This window comes from Akebia trifoliata, chromosome 4, assembly GCF_017979445.1.
Source record: "Akebia trifoliata isolate Shusen 1 chromosome 4, ASM1797944v1, whole genome shotgun sequence".
Classification (NCBI taxonomy): Eukaryota; Viridiplantae; Streptophyta; class Magnoliopsida; order Ranunculales; family Lardizabalaceae; genus Akebia; species Akebia trifoliata.
The window spans coordinates 12,864,966-12,886,286 of record NC_141378.1 but is presented as its reverse complement, the minus strand read 5'-3'; the positions used below and the strand labels follow the sequence as shown (position 1 = coordinate 12,886,286).

Here is a 21,321-nt window from a genome sequence, read left to right as displayed (position 1 = left end):
GAAGATGATGGAATCCTAAAAATATACTAAGATAAAAGCATTATAAACAACACAATCAATAACTCCATTAGAGTCTTTAATGTCTCATTTACAAAAGAACTACCCCATTAAAAGATGAAGGGTTAAGCAAAACTCATCCCCCCCCCCCCCCTAGATTCATCATGTGGTGGATCCACACCATATTTGCATCATCAACCAATAACACATTGTAGGCATCAAAATTTTAAAAAGATTTTACAATTCTTTAAATTATAAAAAAATCTCCAAAATTAGGCTTAGCCTACACATTTTAATTAGGACTCATTGATCGAGACGGACATCGTATAATTTGGGTTTACGTTTCGCAGATAAATTTTGTGATATTAAACAAAATCAAGTGATCCACATATTAAATATTGACCTTACATCCAAATAAATGAGTTTTGCTTGATAACAATCCATTGATTCCTTGAAACTGGATTTTGACAAGTTTAGCCTTTTAAATAAATCAATAAAAATTATTTAAGTTGGGGTATAATTGAAAAGTTAATTTATCTTTAAGTCTATAAATATCAAAATCTTCTTTAGTTTGAAGTGATGTGTAATACTTTCTTTTGGAAGATAAAAGTTATTCCTCTATAGAAGAATAATATCTCAAGCCCTTCTCTAGAGACGAAACAAAATTCTTCAAGAGACTCGGACTCCGATTAAAAAAAAAGATCAAGCCTAAAGCCATTATCTTTAAGTCGATAAATCATTCTCAACCGATAAAGTATGAAGTTTGGAAATAAGAAAATCTACAGGAACCTCTACAAAAGATCAAGCACAAACAAAATCACCGTCAAAACAACTTTCTTAGTCGATTACGTGTGAAGCACAGATAAACAAAAGTTACACACATGTCACCATTTTTGCTTTGTATTTAACTATTAATTAGAATAAAACACAAATATATATATATATCTCCATTCTTTTATCAAAATCAATATATAATAATTTACGGTCTTATTTCATGAATCTCGAGATAAATCTATGAAATTTGTTGTCAACACACCTTCAGAGGGATCTTGAAAATGGGAATCACTAAGGTCAATGGCTTCCAACTAGTTGTAGCACCATCATCAACCAAATATCTTGGTGGCTTACAATATATGAATTGTCCATATAAAAATGGACCATCAACTTTATGTTTGAATTCGACGATAGATATATCATTTACCATATCATCCACAATAGTTTTATTAGCCTTTTTTTATGTTACCCTAAGTCTGATAATAGTTTGGTTCAATCTGGATTCGTTACCCAATGATCCAAAATTGTTTGTGCTAATGAATTTTTTAATCGAATCCAGTCAGATTAAGATTACACTCAACCTATCCATTGGTTTTATCTAGATACCAACAACCTTTTTTTTCAAAGAAACAAAATTGGTTTCGATGGAGAAATACTTGGGGTTTGGGAAAAATACTAGGTTTTGGGAAAAGAGGTGTGGAATTTCGAGTTATCTTCGCAATGGGCAACCCACAACGAGATCAATTGCGAATTCTTGGGGAATCTGAGTGTGGATCCTTACATTATTCTCCCTAATGTCTTCATCCAAGGGGAAATGAACACATGCAACATGTTATTCATTTGCTTTGATCATGTGGATGTCATTTTTGTTCTTACCTAAGATTAAGACACGTGCATCCAAAATAGGAAAATCTTGCAAAAAAAACACAAAACTCGATTTGTATAAACTTTACATAACCATCACCAATCATAACAAATTTCTACTTATATCAACCCCTCGACAAGAAAAGGTACCCAATCCTATCTCCATTATCAACACGGTATGAACTGTGCACCCATGTATGCATGGTTGTGGAGAGAAGAATCACCAAGTGAGCCCAGACTCTATTAAAACAACAATACCCACATGGAGAGTATAGTCAAATCACAACTCAGTAGGATGTGTAACTTGGCTTCAAAACCCCATCATAATAAAAACATGGAATTTAAGACAATTTGAGCTCTTCATCACGCATAATTCACAATATTTAATGTGATATCTGAAAGTACTTACCATGTCAAGGGTGAATGTGATGTTTTCTAACTCACCCACCCTTATAGTGAAATCATATTAACTCAACATTAAATATACCGAGACATTAAGAATCCAACTTAAGTACTAGTGTTAATTAGATTTGCGCTCAAAACCCAATAACAGAGTTAACAATCTCCATCATACTCAACAATTGGCTGTTAATACACCTAAACAAGTAATATGGTGATACGTGTTCTTAGAGTTCATCTATAAAAGCCCCTTTTAAAAATTGAGAGAGGGTTCCAAACATGAATTTTAATTTATGATAATTTGCCATGTTCCCAAAATCCAACGCGAATCCTAATGACTTCACACTAGATCTCTAAGCATAAATATCTATCCCATACTAATGATAACTAATAATAGACATCATGTTTGAACAATTGTAATAAAATAACAATAGCGGAAGCATTCTACCAATTCTAAATATCTCAAAATGAAACATCAGAATATGTAGCTCGATGTATATATATTTACTGATCTATTAACTTTACCTCGACGCAAACATAACAAAAGTTGACACAATGGTTCCGCATATATGGATTAGTTAAATTATCAACTTAGAGGGCATTTGAGTGATTGATTGGATCAATTTAAGAAATTGAAATTCCTTTACCTTTTTGTCCAACTCACTATATGGTACGATTCCCACATTTCCAGGGGATTATCAAGCTTGGGAGAATTACATCTATATTACAACCAACTCAACAACACTATTCCAAAAAGTATAGAATAATTTTCATAGTAAGAAACGTTAAATCTTTATCAGATCTCATTATTAAGATTCAAACCAAATCCAATAACAATTAAATCGGGTCTGGTTCATATCAAATCAGATTTGATGATCAAAATTAAAACAAAAATTATATATTTAAATAAAATATATAATTTAATTTATGTAATTTTAAAGATATTATAGGACTAGCTCCTTATTAGAATCTAAATCATCGATTCAATCCCGAAATTAGATCTCGGATCTGATCGGATCAAATGACAACCCTAGAAGAGACTCTAGAGGAAGAGTACGGTTCACATCCAAATTTCAAAATCAAACCCAAACTAGAAAGCGGGAAAGCGAACACCCTACACTAACCATTTCCACAACAAAACGTCAAAACCTCTCTCATTTATTCTTTTTACAAGAGAAGAGGAGAGAGGTCGCTCTTGTTTTGATCTGATGGCAGAGAAGAAACCCATGAGTCTCAACGAGAGACACCAGCGTCTCCTCGAAGGATTTTCGTCCCATAATCAATCGGCCAAAACCTCTTCAAACCCTCCAGGTATATATATTCATCCCTCCATCATCATCTCTTCATCTCTCTTTCTCTCTATATGATTATTGATTGTTTGCTTTTTCTTCGATATTCCACAGCAGAAGAGAAACCTACCAAGGTCAAATTACAAGGTAGACGTCGTCTTTGTAAAATCTCATCGACGGACAATGACACTGAGAATCAAATCGGATTCGATGAACCTAATTTTTCTGGAATTACTGATTTCGATTCACCACCTGTGAAGATTAGAGATATTCTCGATGATTTGAGCTCTAAATTGGAGTACTTGTCAATCGAGAAGAATAGGGTTAGTAAAGCAATTGAACCGTCTTTGGATTCTCCTCTGGCGATTACGAATGATGAAGGAGGAAACAATGAAGAATTTCCAGAGTATGCAAGTGCTGATTCCTCATTTTCTCTTACGCCAGATCCATTGGATTCGTCATCTGTAGGAGCATCGAAGCCTAGGGCACAAAATGATGGAACTCAGAGTGAGTCTGATGTTGATAGTTTTTTTGATAGGGTAAATGACGTGATTTCGGGCGAAGGGAAGAAGAAAATTCCTAGAATTGACATTGCTGATGTCCAATCCGAGTCGAAAGGACATTCTTTAGTTTCCGATGATGCTTGTATGGTTTTGAGCAGCAAAGAATCTGTCAAGGACACATTGAATCAAGGTTATAATGTTAAGGAGGAAGTTGCGTCAGTTGACAAATGGGAAGATTCTATTGGTGATTTAGTTTCCAAGGATGAAGGATCAATCACATTGAGTGGGAAATCGTTAACCTACACGCTTCCTGGTAAAATTGCAAAGATGTTGTATCCACATCAACGTGATGGTCTTAATTGGTTGTGGTCCCTTCATTGTTGTGGTACAGGCGGAATTTTAGGTGATGACATGGGTTTAGGGAAAACGATGCAGGTACATTCTTAAGGGCATGAGCCATTGGTGTTTTTGTTGAGATATTATGTTTTTTTTCTTTCTTTCTTTCTTCATGTTACAAAATACCACTCTAGAGTCCTGCCTTTGAAATTGTTGGGGACTTATCGTTCTTTTCAGAAATTTTCAAGGTAAAATAAGGAATAATTCTTCATTGCTTTGTTGTAAAGTGTAGTGGAACATAATTCAAATCATATCATTTGATTCGGTTAGGAAATCCACAGGATTTACAATAACCAGGCGAGATGTGTGTAGCACAAAAATTAGGAGAAAAAATGTGAGACGGTTGATTCAAATCACTGTTTGTGAAAAATTTCATTTCTATCATGTGTATCCCAATTTGTTGTATATAATCCATTTTAAGAGTTCATGTTTGTTATTCTGTTAGGAGGCGAGAAAATGTCACTTCTCTATCCTATATTTAGTGAGAGTCATTTTTCCTTTTGAAGGTTTACTTATCAATCCTATGAAAGTTTGGTAGGAGACTTGAACCCTGGAAGTAGAAGTATCCTAAAAGGGATTTTTATGGTGAAAACCTCATACGCTTGATCCAAATTTGTCACTCGTGTTGTTGTTGTTGTTTTTTATAAAGCTGGATTAGATAGGATATTTTAATGGTATTGAAGTTGAATCGAACAACTAAAGATTGTAAAAGTTTTAAAAATATAATTAATACACCAAGAAAAATTTGGAGTTTTGTTCAAATGTTTGCCAATATAAATATGGAAATACTCAAACGAGTAGAAGAAAGCTTGACATGCTTTTTTCACTTGATCAAGTTTTTATCAAGGTTATTATTCATAGTGTTTAAGTTGAATTATTTGATGCCAACTAATATAGCTTTCGTATGATAGAGTTCCTAAAATAGAAATCAAGAGTTCATTGATTGTGATATACAATTTCTTCTATTTTCCTATGTTCTTGTTTTTATTTTAGGTTATTGCGCGTTTGCAACTTTGGTTCAAAATAATCTTTGTAGCTCACATGGGACTATGTTATATTGGATGAGGTATATAGTAAATAGTGAAATAGGATTTGTTTTTCCGATCACAATAATTGGGATAATGGTTGATGATGATGGCAAAGGTGGTGACGAGATCATAAAAACTTTGAGGGATCTATTTGTTAGTCCGATTGATTTTGGCCATTGTTTTGGTTGTCTACTGTGTGTATGCCCTTCCTAGTATTTGGTAATTTCTATTTGTGAAGGAAAATTATTTTTATTCAAATATTTACTTGCCTAAATTCTCTTAATGTTAGTGAAGTGTAATTGAATTTCTTTTTTTTGAATTATTTTCAGTAAAATGGTCCCTTTTTCTCTTTGATATTAGATTGTTGGACTTTTGGTATGCTCTTTCATGTTTTAGAAATTTATTGCCTACGCCAATTGAAGAGTTATGTTTTCCTTTATGAAAGAAGTTAGGATCTTTTTCAGATATGCGGATTTTTAGCGGGATTATTTCATTCTCATTTGATTAAGAGGGCGTTGGTTGTGGCCCCCAAGACACTTCTTGCTCATTGGATCAAAGAGCTATCGGTTGTGGGGCTATCAGAGAAGACAAGAGAGTGAGACTTTTAACTTTATTCCCCTTCTTTCCTTTTTTTTAAACACCTTTTTATCATACCTTACGACATTCCAATTATCATCTATGTCTAGGAAGTAATTGGTTGCTTGTCATTGCTTGCAGATACTTTGGAACTTGTGTAAAAGCACGTCAATATGAGCTTCAATATATACTTCAGGTTTTGCTTGTGTTTTCTTTGCATAATCCTCGTAGAAGTCTACAAAAAATCATAATCCATATGTAGAAGTACATGATATTATCTCATGGTATCCACATGACATGATATTATTTATGCTTTTGGAGTGAAATTGGTTTTGAGTAATAGTGTTAATTTTTGGGTACCTTTTCTTTTGTTAAAATTTGAAGTCCATACTACTTGTCCTTGTTTACGAAATGTAATTGTCCCTTCTATAGGATACCGGCATTCTTCTCACAACATATGATATTTTGCGTAATAATGCAAAATCCTTAAAAGGTGACTTTGACTTCCATGATGAGAGAAACGAAGATAGCATCACATGGGACTATGTTATACTTGATGAGGTATTTTTGGTTCATGTTGTTGATTGTATGGTAGTTTGGTTGTGAACCATTATCACTAACTGTTTCTTTCTATATCTAAGGTACTCCTTACTTTCATTTTTGTTTATATATTTATGGAAAAAAAATATATCGGCATATACTTCCATTGTACAATACGTAATGGTATATCTGCAGATTTTTATTTTGAAGTAATAAACCAAACTACAAAAGTATAAGAAGATTGTGGTTAGAATTGTGAAATGGGTTCTATAGCTCAGTTGGTTGACATGAGCAGTGCAACCATGAGGTCAGGGTTTGAAGTCTAGCTTACCCATCAAAAAGTAAAGAGGAATTTTGAGATGGGTTTTGTGGAATAGGTCAGGTGTAGCTGACTGAATGGCCATGTATGTGCCTCCTGGAAACTACTTGGTTTTCACTTTACATGGATATGCTGTTCGTAATTAGACGTATTCGTTGTTATCATTAAGCCTTACATGGAAATTTGAGGTCGCATCATGAATCTTGTTCCTCCAATTATGAATGGTTAGCAGTATAGTTTATAAAGTCTTTTTTTCTCTTCTTGTTTTCATTCATAACTGTAGTAATTGAATCCAACTCTTAAGTGTAAATGATATCCTTGGAATGTTATATCATATCAGGGAAAAATAAGCTATTCTAGATGTTCTACCTGGTGGTATTGATTGGGGTTACTTCTTAGGGGACACAATTACATGGAATTATTTCAGAAATTATTTGTTATTAATCTTGCAAATGGGCATGATTACTGCTTTTTATGCATTGTTTTGTCCAGTTACCTTGCATATCTCATAAAGTATAAATTCCAAATCTAAGGAAAATTTCACCTTCTAATACTAGAGAATTCAGTTGTGATAGTCTTTCAAAGTTCATACCATTAACAGTTTTCATGGACAATTGCTTGCAGTCCCATTATTTTTTGGGTAGGTCTAATCGTGAAGGTGGTATTTTGATCCCAGGTCTATGGAATTGTTATACATGCAGTCTTTACCACGTTCCAAGTTGTCACCTTCAATCTCGTTGCATTGTTAGAAAATGTCTACAAAGTTAAAGACATATATGTTTCGCGACTTTTCTCCAATAAGAAGAGTTGATACTGTGCCAAAATTCAAACAATGGGGCCGTAATCGATCAACTTGACTTATCTTACATGATACATATTCTCAGTTACAACTGATTTGCATTAGGGACCAACTTTGAGTTTGTATTTCTTCTCTCAGGTCATAGATGAAGTAATAACTTAAAATAACAGCATCTACCTTGGCTATGTTATTTACACATCATTTAATATTAGTTAATGAGATTAGAGAGGGAGTCTATGCAAAACCTTAATTATTGAGAAAGGTAACTGTTAATCCTAGAAATGGTAGTTAATTATTGAGGGAGTCTAATGCTAGAAATGTAGTTTTTCATAAGTTGTCAATCCTATATAAAGTTGTTCTAGAGGTTTATGTTTTCAGTTAGTTATTTATAAAAAAGAGCATTGCAGTTAATTGATGCAACACTTATGTTTCTTGTATTGGCATGGATTTGTATGCATTTCAACTTGGTACTCAGAAATAATTTCGTGAAGGGTTTATTTGTATAACAATAACTTTCTCAGCCTGCTCTTTTTTAAAATGGTACCTCTATAGTTATAATTGATAAAGTTTGTATAAGTTTTTGCCGTTTCATATAATTACATGTGTGTATTTTTTTTGCTAATTTTTGTTACTACTTTAGGGGCATATCATAAAGAATCCTAGTACGCAAAGGGCGAAAAGTTTGCTTGAGATACCAAGTGTTCACCGTATTATCATTAGTGGTACACCTATACAAAATAATCTGAAGGTGATGCTCTACTTCATTTTCTGTAGTCATGTTTGTTGAACTTTTTTGTTTCTGCGAAATTTTAATTTTTCTGAAAAGACTTGTGAACATAAAACATTGTTAATTGATGCTTACCGTGGTCTTTCAATTAGGAGTTGTGGGCTTTATTCAGCTTCTGTTGCCCTGAACTTTTGGGTGACAAGAAAGAGTAATCACTCTTCTCATGTTCTAGTTGTATTTTGTAGATTAGTATCATGTATGGCATTGAGCTTTAAGTCTTTTCAGGTTTAAGGCAAGATATGAGGGTGCAATTCTTCGCGGAAATGACAAAAATGCTTCTGATAGGGAAAAGCGTATTGGTTCTACAGTTGCAAAGGTATTGGTATTGTTGCATCCGTGGGTCATTTTCTTGTTGTGAGTGTGTGTGTTCATGGATTTTGGCTGGTATTTATCATTGGATTTTGTCCTTTACAGCACAACCTTGTTGTCTTTTCTGTATGCTTCCTATCGTTGTTCTACTGTAAAACTATCCATGTGTGGATTCATCAATGTTATCATCATGATCAAAATGTGAACTTTTCACAGTTTTCCAATGGTTTGTCTTGGCCTTCACCACCATTCCAATGCCTAGTTATCCAAGGATCTAGATCATTGTGAAGTTTACTAGTTGTACCACTTTGTGTTTTTCCAGGAGTTACGAGAACGTATTGAACCTTACTTTTTGCGTCGCTTGAAGAGTGAAATATTTCTTGAAAACGATGCTACAAAAGGTGCCAAACTTTCAAGAAAGAATGAGATCATTGTATGGTTAAGATTGACTCATTGTCAGGTTTGGTCTTTTTTTTTTTTTTTTCTTCCATTTAGTGTATTGCATCTCCCTCGGTCCCATATTTTTTTTCACAACAATTATGTATGATGATTTCATAATTTGTTGTTTCTTTGGTGTAGCGGCAACTATATGAAGCTTTTCTGAACAGTGAGCTTGTTCTTTCAGCATTTGATGGGTCACCATTGGCTGCATTAACGGTAGTGGCGACCTTTGGTTCCTTTTATTCTCTTTAGTTAATATGTTGCATTCTCTAACCTTTTTGAAGTACTATAATGTTCCTTTAGGACTGTGAATTTGCACATTCCCTTTTGTAGCTTATCTTGTATTTCTTTGTTTTACATTTCTAAGCTGTGATCATCTCCCTTGTTTGGTGGTTGTATACTTCTATATGTTCATTATAGTTGCCTTGCACTTGGGCAGTTCTAAGAAATGTCTTGGAAACTTTGCCCAGACATTTAAAAGGGGCTAGGCACTCCTTGGGGTGGGGCTTCCTTAAATTCCCCGTGCCTTATTATAAAGGCTTATGAGGCATACTGCTGAACTGAGGGACCACTTTAGCCGAAGTGTTACTAGACTATTGGTTCTTAGCGGTGGCTAAATATCTTCTCCAACTCAACTCTAATTGCTGCAATTATACGGACCTGCTTCTTATTCTGTAGTTAATTTCACCTTTATATTAAGTGATGTTGTATTGTGCACTCGAGTTCTTAATTGTGACCTCAATCAAATCATATTTGCCGTGAAACAGGTTTTGAAGAAAATATGTGATCATCCTTTTCTTTTGACTAAAAGAGCAGCTGAAGATGTATTGGAAGGGATGGACACGATGCTTAATCAAGATGATTTAGGTTTGGTAGAAAGATTGGCACTACGTTTAGCAAATGCCACCGATAGTGAAGACTCTCAGAAGATGCGTGATAATGTCTCATGCAAGATATCTTTCATAATGTCTTTGTTGGTTAGTGTTGCCACACTTTAGCAGATGGATTTGCTAGATTTTATGGGTGAGCACTTGTGATATGGGTGATTCTTTGTTATAGGATAACTTGATTCCGGAGGGCCACAATGTATTGATTTTTTCTCAAACCCGCAAGATGCTAAATCTTGTGCAGGTCGGTTTTCTCTTTCTGGCATTTTCCCATTTCAAATGCTAATGATAATGATTTCCAAGATTCTTATTGAGACATGCTTTGGCTCTAGTATAATGTTATCATACCATGGAATAACTATGACTAACTAAAGGTTATTGGAGACATGAATTCGTGGGCATTGTTAGTTTGCCGACATTCCCTTTCCACATCCTTCTGTTTTCCTTGACTTTATCTTTGATTTCTAATGAAGTGGTTTGAAAATCAGTACTGGTTTTCCCTACCCTTACGTGAGAGTGTTGACCACTTAAAAAGCAACAACAATTGCATGCTGAAGTTTTGGAGCTCAATGTCATGAGGTTTCTAAACACAGTAAACTGTTGATTAATGGTGCCTGTGTTTAGGTGAAGGAAACCTTTGGAGTTTTTTGGCCGTTGGAGAAAACTAGGTGTTATCTAATCAGGTTTTGCAAGCCTAAGTACATGAATCTTCAAGGAGGGTTCTTGGTCCTAGGAAAAACTTCATGCGTCCATTAGAAGTAATAGTTGACTATTTATTTCTAGATTATGCTTTGAAATTATATTAAAAATTAAGCGTTCACTGCAATTCTTATTATCATTTAACAAATTAACTGTTTATTTATATTAAAGTTCTCTTTGTGTTCAATAAAAAAGTTCTCTTTATAACCATTTTTTCTTCCTATTCTCTTAACCTAGCATTACTGTTTCTTTTTCTTTGAAATTTTTTATTATTGCTTATATTGTTCATCATGAATTTTTTAAGGCCTGAACTGATTTTTGCAATTATTTTACTAATATTAATTAGAACTGGTGTTTTCAAATTCTCATATGAAAAAGCTAGGTCATATATCAATTGATTTGTAGAATTTTTTTTCTTAACTTCTTATTTGTATTTTGACATGAAAATTAACTGGTGACGTTTTCTTATATTAGGAAGCCATAACATCGAAGGGTTACAAGTTTTTACGCATTGATGGTACCACAAAGGCTAGTGACAGAGAGAAGATCGTGAATGTCAGTGTTTTCTTTTCTTGATAGGATAGCAATAATTTCTATATTCTTAGATTTTGCTATTCTATCTTTGCTATTTTTCCTTCTCAGGATTTTCAAGAAGGTGAAGGAGCTCCTATTTTTCTATTGACATCTCAAGTCGGCGGTCTTGGCTTAACACTGACAAAAGCAGATCGTGTGATTGTGGTTGATCCAGCATGGAATCCAAGGTGACACTAACTCTCAAAATGACGATAATTATGGTTAATTGTACTATTGTTCTTCTTAGTATTGGGAGAGTTATACATGTCTTGAACCTTTCTTTTCCCCCTGCAATAGATTGTATGGATAGAACAAAGAGCTTCCTTTTTTTAATATTAAATAAATAGCAATAAGGATTGTAATAGGCCTTGGAATATCTTTTTCAAGTTGTTAAAAGGGGAGGGTTTTTTTTTTTGTTTTTTTGTTTTCTTGAAAATTATTGTTATTTGCCTTTCATTTTGACTTGTTCTTTATCAGCTAAGGTCAATTGGCAATCAGTTGGTGTGATTAGCTTTTGATTTTTCCCTTGATTTTTATTGATCAATCATCAGTCTAAAAGTCTTCCCTAAATACTTGAAATTCAAATTGTTTTTGGAATGGAAATGTAATCATATTGATTTTTACTGTCTTTGCAGTACGGATAACCAAAGTGTCGACCGTGCATATCGAATTGGACAAACAAAGGATGTCCTTGTCTATCGGTTAATGACATGCAGCACCATTGAAGAAAAGATATATAAAATGCAGGTTCAAGTTTTTCTAAATGCTGGCACTTGATCTTGGAAAGCTTTTTCTTAATAGACCGGTCATTTGTACTTATGCTTCTCTATTAAATAGAAGAATGCTTGGTTGCATGTCTGATCAGAATTGTTCGTCTATGTGGTTCAGGTTTTCAAGGGGGGTTTGATTAAATCTGCAACCGAGCACAAAGAGCAAACCCGGTATTTCAGTCAGCAGGTATGTACATATAGGGTGGGGTTCTTGTTCTATATGGGCTAGAAGTTTCTGAATGGGCTGGTTTTTTGTTTTGTTTTGAGGATGATCTCTATGCTGAGGAGATCAGCCTATTCTGAAGCTTCCAGCCCCAGTTTACAAGTTGAAGAATTTTTAGTGTCAATTTGTAAACCACTTTTTATGGGTCTCGAAGTTTCGGAATGGGATGATTTTTTGTGAGGATGGTCTCCTCACCATAGAGATCATCCTCGCAAAAAATCAGCCCATTACGAAACTTCCAGCCCATGTGGGACAAAACATGTTGGCTATATTATTGGTTCTTGAAGCTGACCCATATGTATGATAGTTTTCTTGATCATTTAACTTCCAACATTTCACCTTGTCTAGCATATTTTATCCTTCATTTAATTTTTAAGTCAGTTTTCTAAATGATAGGATATTAATTTTACTAAATACTTTCAGGATCTCCGGGAACTTTTTAGTCTGCCAAAACAAGGGTTTGACGTTTCACTCACTCAGCAACAGTTGCATGAGGAACATGATCGGCAGCACACAATGTATTGACTCTATACCGTCTGCTGAAATTATTTGTTTCATGGATGGATTTTATGATTGATAGCTGCTATCATTTATACGCTATTTTATTGGTACAGGTATATGTATGTCACATGAAATTTATCTGCAACTTCTCTACATATCAGAAAAAAATAATTCTGACTACTGATGCCAACTGTGTGGGTAGATAAACTCCTTTATTCCTGTCGTGTTTAGAGTTAAAGCTTTCGACTGACCTCTTGTAAAAAGAGAGAATCATTTTCTTTCTATCTATATTATAAAACACAACTGTAAGGGCCACTAAAATGTCACATCAGCTACAGTTTTGTGGGATAAACCTCCCATCAAGCTATAGTTTTGTGGGACTCATTTTACTTTTTTTAACTTTTCAACCCCTCTAACTTTATTATATTTTTTCTTTTACCCCTTTGACCCATTTGATTATTTTTCATCTTTTACCCCTTTAACCTCAATTTTTTTAAAATGATACTCCAACTTTTTTCCCCTCTCTTTTATCTCTTAACCCGAAGAGAGGATGTCCGTGTCATTGGAGGGAGACAAACCAGTGTGCAGATTTTCTTTACAAATTAGAATTGAATTCCACTATTGGGATGGGTAGAGTAGAGATTGATTGTATACCTTTAAACCTTCAATCTCTTATTGAAAGAGGAATCCCTTGTAATTTTGAAAGACTTAATATAGGGTAAGGACCCATCAACCCCAACGCTTACCCATAAAAAAAAAGGATGTTTGTGCCGTATGCACGGGTGAACTCTAGTCTATATAATAAAACACATCTAAGTTGCTACAGTTTTGTGTTTTTTGAGGTGGGGGCAAACATCCCCTCAGCTACAATTTTGTGGTATGACAAAAGTCCCATTGAGCTATACCACACTCTTTTGTCTTTCCTCTTCCCTCCTTCTTAACTTTATTATATTTTCTCTTTGACTCATTTTATTGTTTTTCATTTTTTACCCTCTTATCCTCAATTTTTTTTTATAATATTTACTATCTTTCCTCTTTTACCCCTTTAACCCACTTTATTGTCTTTCCGTATCTTTGTCTTTTTTCATAATATCTCTAAAACTTTATTATAATAAAACACAATTGTGGACCACACTTTGCTACATTTTTGTGAGGAATAAACATTCTATCAAGCTATTGTGGAGTGGGGTCCACTTTATAGTCTTTCCTCTTCATCCCCTTCAACTTTATTTACTTTCTTGCCCCTCCTTCCTTTTCAATAATATTCTTCCAATTTTACTATTTTTCCTCTTTTACCCCTTTTTTAATAATGCTCCTTTAACTTTACTATCTTTCTTCTTTTACCCCTTGACCTAGTATATTGTTTTTTCTCTTTTATCCCTTAACCCCAAAGATTTTTTATAATACCCCTCTAACTTCATTTTTTTTCCACTTTTACCCCTGACCCCAAAGAGGATTCCAATGCAATAGGCACGGGTGAACTCTAGTATGACCATACACCATCGAGTCACATGCCTCGAGTCTTCTATACACCTAACTTGAAGGTGTAAGCCCAAAAGTCCGTTTAAAGGAGTAGTTAGATTTTTAGATACTATTACTTTATAGTTAATAATCAGGTAATGAAATTTGACCCTTGAGCCATGTCTGGGCCTAGACCTTTCTCTTTCTTCCTTTCCCCCCTATAAGTGCTAATGATTAACTTTATCATGAGAAAAGGACCCTAAGGGAGATCATCCCTCATATGTTAAATATAATTCTAAGAGACAGCTTATCCAGAAAAGAATATAAAAAGATTTGTGGGCACCCTTTTTTTGAGACAGTCCGCAACAAAATGGTTAAGCTGGACACAATATCCATTAAATGGACTGACCCAGACCTGGATCTGTGGTCTTAAATGACTATTGATTAGGGCTGATATTTAAGAAGAGTTTGGCATGGGGTTGATAAAATCTGCCCTTGGCCTGATCGTAAGCCAGGCCTGGCTGAACTCAATTGAAAATTGTTTAAGCTCGTAGCGGGCCTCAAATGAGTAGATGTGGCTTTGGGATAGCTCTAGAAAACAAGATTTTTGTTATCGTAAAATTTAATCATAACAATAAAAATTGGAAATATTCCAACTCATTATCTCACTCTAGATATTTGTTACATAGTGTGAGACATTTGTGGGTGTTCGTTGTTCAAATACCGAGCAATAAATGGGGTAAACAAGTATCGCTTAGCATCTCTTCTCATCTCACCTTTTTTTTTTTTTTTTTCTTTATCCTTCGTAGTGAACTTGGCAGATTTTCCTTTTAACCTTCTCTCCAATTTAATGATCACCCACGTTGATGTATTTTCCTTTTCATGACCATATGGTTCATATTGTATTGTGGTACTGCTACAGCTTACATGTTACAAAAATGAATTTTCCTTTCACAAGGTTTTGATGTACAGTACATCGTTCACTTATACAAGAAGAGATTGAACTTTTTAACTTTTCTTTGAACCTTTTTTTTTTTTTTGCATTTCTGAAGAACTTGTTTGATTGTTATGTTTTACCTCTCATTAGAGAACAATTGGCACACTGAATTTCCTATGAAAAAATCATAACAAAATATCATTGTTAGATGTGTTGTTGGTACAATCCTATACAGTACTTAAATATACACGCACTATGAATAAAATTGAACTTAGAACTTTTCTTGAGTGCTGCTATTGGCACCCCAACTTTTACTCATTACACCCAATTAAAAATAAAGAACATAAGAGAATGCGTAAAAGTCGGGGTGCAAATTGAAGTTCTCAATTTTTTTGTTAGATTTCCCTTTTTTGGGGGAGTTTAGGATTGTATGTGAGCCTAATCATAATTGTAAACAACTACTGAAATTGTTTAAATGAGTGTTATGATGTTTTGTATATCTGATTATAATTTGAGCCAGACCTTAGTAATGTTTGAAGAGTGTGTTTTAATCTTTAATTGGGGTGAGAAATAATTTGAGAAACCAGGGTGTAATAAGTAAAAGTTGGGGTGCCAATAACAGATCTCCTGTTCATTTGTTTTCCTCAAAACATTTCACTGAATCTCCTTTCAACTAGACACTTCATGCCCATTGTAGAACTGTTAAAAAAATACGAAGGGCGTATTTTTTTAATATATATATTTTTTTACATTCAAATCAAACAACCTCCAGGATCGGATGGATTGGTGGAAGAAGATTCCTGCAGCAAACCCAATTAGTTGTGGGATGGTGATGGTTGGTTTCACATGTCTAGTATCTGACGTGATCCCCATCGGGAAAAGAGAATGTGTGAAAATTTCCATTTCTCTTCTGCAACGAAGGAAAAATAAAATAGTTCCGAACTCAAATTAACTAGTGGGGAACAATACATGAACATCAGCATCATTAAACTTTGGGGTTGGCTGCTCGATTCAGGTTCTCGCATTTCAAAGAATAGGGATTCATGTGGAAAGATCCGTAACATTTTTCCATTGCTAATAATTTGGTGCCATAATCATCTTCAAATTTGGCCTTAGACTGGTATTATTTGGCTAAACTTCAATGCCAGCAGTGTTTGATTTATAAATTAGCTACTGATTAGTCTGTTCTCTGACTTGCTTGAGGCAATGAAATTTGACATTCTTTGCAAGTATGGTTTGGTTTATAAATTAGTGATTTCTTGCAATGCATTGAGTGTTTTTGGTTTCAGTGAAAATGTTTTCCATTCCATTGTTTTGGTTGAAGCACCTAATTCTTTCTTTTCACTGATAGGGATGACTCTTTTAAGAGCCATATAAAGTTTTTAGAGTCTCAAGGTATAGCAGGAATAAGCCACCACAGTTTGCTTTTTTCTAAGACTGCTCCTGTGCCAGTTGTGCAAGAAAGTGATGAAGTGTTAAGGTGATACTCTTATTCTTTTGTTTTCACTAGCACTTATATGTAAAAGTTCATGAAGTGCATCTGTATTGTATATAGTGATAGCAAACTTTAAAGGTCCATCCTTGAATCTTGCATTTATATTTTTGCACATGCCTCCTCTCTTTCTGATGGTAGGGCATAAAATGGGTTGGATTTTACCCAAAATCTGAGTGATTCGAATCCGAATTTAGCAGGTTTGGTTCCTTGGAGTATATCCAATAAAATGGGTTGGATATGGGTTGATGTCCCTTGACCCAAATCTGATATGGATCCATCCCTATATCCGCCTAGATCCGAATAATATATTACTTTGAAAATTATATTTTTTATATTTTTCAAAATATCTTTCTTCTACCACTTTAATATAACCAAAATTCTTATAAAATAAAAGATCTAAGATGGTAAAATGTAATATTATAACAATTAGAAAAGAAATATGACAAAAAAAAATGTTGAACAGTCCAAAATCATCCGACCCGAAACAAGTAATTCAGTCAGGTTGGATATGGATACAGGTTTTGTGAAGAAAAAATGGTTCAGATATGATTGTAACTAATATGATCCGAGTTGGATTTGGATTCATATAAAAATCTGGTTTTGGATATACTCAGATCCAGCCCGAAGTCGACCCATTTTAAGCCCTATCTGATGGTATTGGTTCTTCTACATTCGTCATGGTTGCCATATCTTTCATCTTGAATGCATGAATCCCTCTTTTTTGTGTGTTGGGTTTCTATGAACACCATAACTTAGCTACTCATGATTTAGTTGTGAGTTTGCTTCTCGGCAAAATCATTGTTTTTTAAAAAAAAAATTTTGAAAAAAAAAATGTCTGTTAGATGTGAAAGTCACCTCCATGTTCTTTTTAATTTACTGTTTTTCTTTTTAATCACTTCCTCTTTTCCTCTATTTTATTGTTTTCTTTAAAATAAACTAATAAAAAACAAATAAAACTTGCTCTCTGCTTATTGATTGCTAGTTCAAAAGTTAAGGAACACGACTAGTTAAAAAATAGAAATATTTTTGACCTTAACCCACCCATAAGGGTTGTTTCTTGTCCTCTTTTTATTGAGAGATACAATTGCCACACCAACTTTTGCTAGTGTCACCCCAATTCAAATATAAATCACCAAAGAATTACACACATCTTGGGGTGGTGTTTGCAAAAGTTGGTGTGGCAATAGAAGCTTTCTTTTTATTTAATTAGGGAATTCATTGATGAGCTAATGTTTTTACTTCAACACGTTCGGCAATCTAATGATGTGCAGTTCATCTCTAGTAATTCATTTTCTGAAATCTGTTTTTTGCGGCATTTTTGAGAATGTAGGAGAAATGAAGCTATTTTTGTGGGATGCTCCTCTTCAAGATCATCACTTGAACGTAATGTGAATGAGTACGTCACTTAGGAAACCTCAAGTTTTATTTAATGCTTGTTAAAGAAAGATGGCAATAGACGATGTTTTGACTGACTTCTGCTTTTTATAGGTCTGAATATGCACTTAATCCAAAAGATTTGAATCTGTGGAGGAAGAATGGTGCTGTGGTTGGAACCAATAAACCAACAGAGTCTGAAATCAAGGACAAGATTGAACGGCTGCTTCAAACTTTCGCAGATAAGGTATGATGGCTACTAGGGGAGGAACTTGGTCCGGTTCAAACCAAGAACCGAACCTAACTGATAGGTTTGGGTTGGTTTGGTTTGGTTTTGGGTTAAGAAAATAGAGAGAACCAATTAGGTTGGTCAGGTTCTCGATTCAAGGCTTGTATAGAACCAAACCAAACCAAACCGAGAACTAAACTCTCACGTAATAAAAAATATATATTAATTTATTACGAGTTATTTTAGGAGTTAAGGACATAGATTAATGGCTTTTTTATGAATAAATTCATTACTTTTTCTATATTGATAATAATGATTTATTGTATGAATTTTGTGTTGATAATTTATTTTATTTTTTATATTTTTTTCAATTGAAAATATATTCCTTCCAAAAAAGTTTATAGAAGATTGGCAACCCATAGAACTGAACCGAACCAAATCGACCCTGAGTTTGGTTTGGATTGGTTTTGTTTTATTGGCATTTCAGTTCAGTTCTGGTTCTTATTTAGTGGAACCAACTTATGTTGGTTCAGTTCCAATTTGGCCTCAAACCGAACCAAGTTGCGCCCCTAATGGCTGCATACGAAATAGTGTCCATTGTTCAAAGACTCAAAACTTGCGTAGTGAGCTGATCAAATTTACTAAGCTGAATTAATCAAAGTTAATGGGACAGGTGGAAATAATTGTAAAAAATTCCCCATTTAAAACACAAGAAATTCCTGAATGGATCATTGACTTCGTGAGTTGGTAATTAATTTGGTTGTTGAAAAAGGCATGTGGGTTAGGCTGAAGACTAGATTAACTCTGCCGTGTTCTGGGCTCATGATTCCTTCAGTAAGAGAAAGTTATGGGTTCAATTCTTGCTGAATAGTATTTTTGAAAGCTTTCTGAGTTGGGTAAAGTTAGTTAGTGTCGATACCAATACCTGGGTTCAAAATGCACCTTCACATACAAATACTGACACTCTTGCTTATCCAAAAAAGAAAGACAAAAAACTGTAGACTTTTATTCACTTCTTCGGAAAAAAATTTGTCACAGTTTTTCCCCCCTGGATCCAAATGGTATGCTGATTCTTTTTTTAAACAACGTGTTTTCAGGCTATGGTTTCAAGGTTACCAGATAAGGGGGAGAGATTGCAAAAGCAACTCATCGAACTGAACTTAAACCTGGATAAGATTAGGATAGCAGAAAGGAGTGAAAAAGAAGTCATCGATTTGGATGATATCTCTGGCAAGCTTCGAAGGGTGTTATCTTTATAGAGGTTTGCTGTTTTGAACTTGTGATTCTGTGAACAGCAAGACTTACCCCAATTATATTTACTCTTTTTTCTGTTAAATGTCATGTCTATTGTTGTGGAATGTTGACATTTTCCATCTTCACCACTGACCACTAACCCCTAACTTGCCTAGAAAAAAAATGGGATTTTGGATGGCCATTTGACAAACTAGTAATCTTAAAATATGACCCAATTAGTAGGTGGTCAACCACTAGGGGTGTAGATGGCCTGTCTACAACAGATAGAACCCAAAGACGAGATGTTTTTGTAATTTCTGAATAAAACACTGGATTTGAATGAAAGAACCATCTGCAAGGCTGAATGTGGATATTATGTAATTGAAACCAAAAAAAGGGGGCATTGGTTGAGTCTACAGAGCCTACATAATGCCTAACCAACCGAGATAAGATGATGACAAACTCTGCAGCCTATGCCTTGCTGTTGATTTGATATCATGCTTTGGGTTGAACCACATTGACTTTTCTTACCTAAGACAGATGTAGGGGCATAATTAGTCAAACTACAAAGTTTGACCCTTGGGACTTTAAAGAAGGCAGAAAAAATAAAAACTATTTCCTTTATATGGTAGGGGATGTCAATGGGTACCCATTTAACCGGAATTGAAAACAATGGTTATGTTTCCCTTTTTTATTGGAACCGTTTAGAGCTGGCTCTAAAATGAAACCAAAACGACGGGAGGCAGACCTGTTAGGCTCTATCCGAAGGGTACCTAGAATTGATTTATTTTGTCATTTCTTTTTATTGTATGCATTATTTTATATCAAAATTAATGCATGTTATGTAAATGCCTTCAATTTTTCATATTAATTATGGACTGGAGCTTAAAATGAAATCTCTCTTCTAAAAATACATTACTTTAAAAGAAGATAATTTTTTTTTTTAATTATAACTAAGTTAAAAACTTTGTAGTTAATATTTTTTTTTGTAAAGGGAAAAAGGTTGATAATGCTTTGAATATTTTTTTCTCATTCAATTCTCAAGAACCGGAGCCAATGGGTACCCCTTTTCTTTAGTGGTTCCAGTTTTGATTCTATTTATTTTTGAATTAGAAAGTAAATGGAACCGGAACCGAAAAAATATCATGGTTATGATTCTAAGTGCCTTACGAACAGAATCAGAATTGACCCATTGACACCCCTATTCCTCTTCTTCATATTTTGATCTCACCCACAACTACCTTAACGGTATAGAACCTCCCAAGCTCGCCCGTTATCTTACACTCATAGTTTACTTTACCAAATCAATGCTTTTATTTTCTAAAATTATAATAGATGTATCACTGCAACTCCATTCTAGGAAATTGATAATCGGGTTAAATACCGATAAAATGGGAACATTAAGCACTCAAATTTGTAATCTATGAATTATCTCTGGGTAGCCAAATTGTGGGAATTGGTAAGAGATTGAATGTGGGGTGTATTATAAACACCCTTTTACATTGGCTTTCAAACCACGTAAATCTTTGTCTCATGAGATAGCTTTTATTTCTTTATTCTTCGGATCTTTTGCACAGTATTTTTTTCATAACAAATGAAAATTACAAAAGGATGTAGTCATTGTTAAGGCTTGTGGTGTGTTGATAACACGATCGGATTCAAAACCAAACCAATAGAACCTGCCTTCAACTCTGTTGCCTAGCCATAAAATAAAAAATGAAAAAAGATGGCGAAGAAGCATAGATAGCAAACAATAGTAATAAAAAAGAGCAGGTTGTAAACTATGGAATTTGCTTGAAATCATACAAAGCCCTCTATTATTGACCTCTCACCATTCAATCCCACACTCTTCTCAGGAAACACAAACCTCTTCTGAATAGCATAGGTCAATTCCCTAATTTTCCTCCCTTTCTCACCT

The 21,321-nt window shown here is 34.3% G+C and overlaps 1 protein-coding gene across 3 annotated transcripts; it reads left to right on the top strand.

Moving 5' to 3' along the window:
* Nucleotides 1–3,038: 3,038 nt before the first annotated feature.
* CHR24 (chromatin remodeling 24) lies at nucleotides 3,039–19,534 on the top strand. 3 transcript variants are annotated; one of them, XM_086439642.1, is made up of 21 exons: nucleotides 3,040–3,345; nucleotides 3,441–4,261; nucleotides 5,715–5,845; nucleotides 5,968–6,022; nucleotides 6,259–6,387; nucleotides 8,125–8,232; nucleotides 8,364–8,419; nucleotides 8,497–8,587; nucleotides 8,903–9,040; nucleotides 9,160–9,237; nucleotides 9,789–9,998; nucleotides 10,081–10,152; nucleotides 11,082–11,162; nucleotides 11,250–11,368; nucleotides 11,816–11,927; nucleotides 12,069–12,137; nucleotides 12,597–12,691; nucleotides 16,424–16,552; nucleotides 17,898–17,963; nucleotides 18,056–18,188; nucleotides 19,268–19,534. In XM_086439642.1, exons 1-21 carry the CDS (start codon nucleotides 3,243–3,245, stop codon nucleotides 19,427–19,429), a joined length of 2,958 nt encoding a protein of 985 aa, XP_086295768.1. In that variant the 5' UTR covers nucleotides 3,040–3,242; the 3' UTR covers nucleotides 19,430–19,534. The 3 variants fall into 3 exon arrangements, with proteins under 3 accessions (XP_086295769.1, XP_086295768.1, XP_086295767.1); XM_086439641.1 differs by having other exon boundaries at nucleotides 3,438–4,261; XM_086439643.1 differs by lacking the exon at nucleotides 6,259–6,387 and having other exon boundaries at nucleotides 3,039–3,345; nucleotides 3,438–4,261.
* Nucleotides 19,535–21,321: the final 1,787 nt, after the last annotated feature.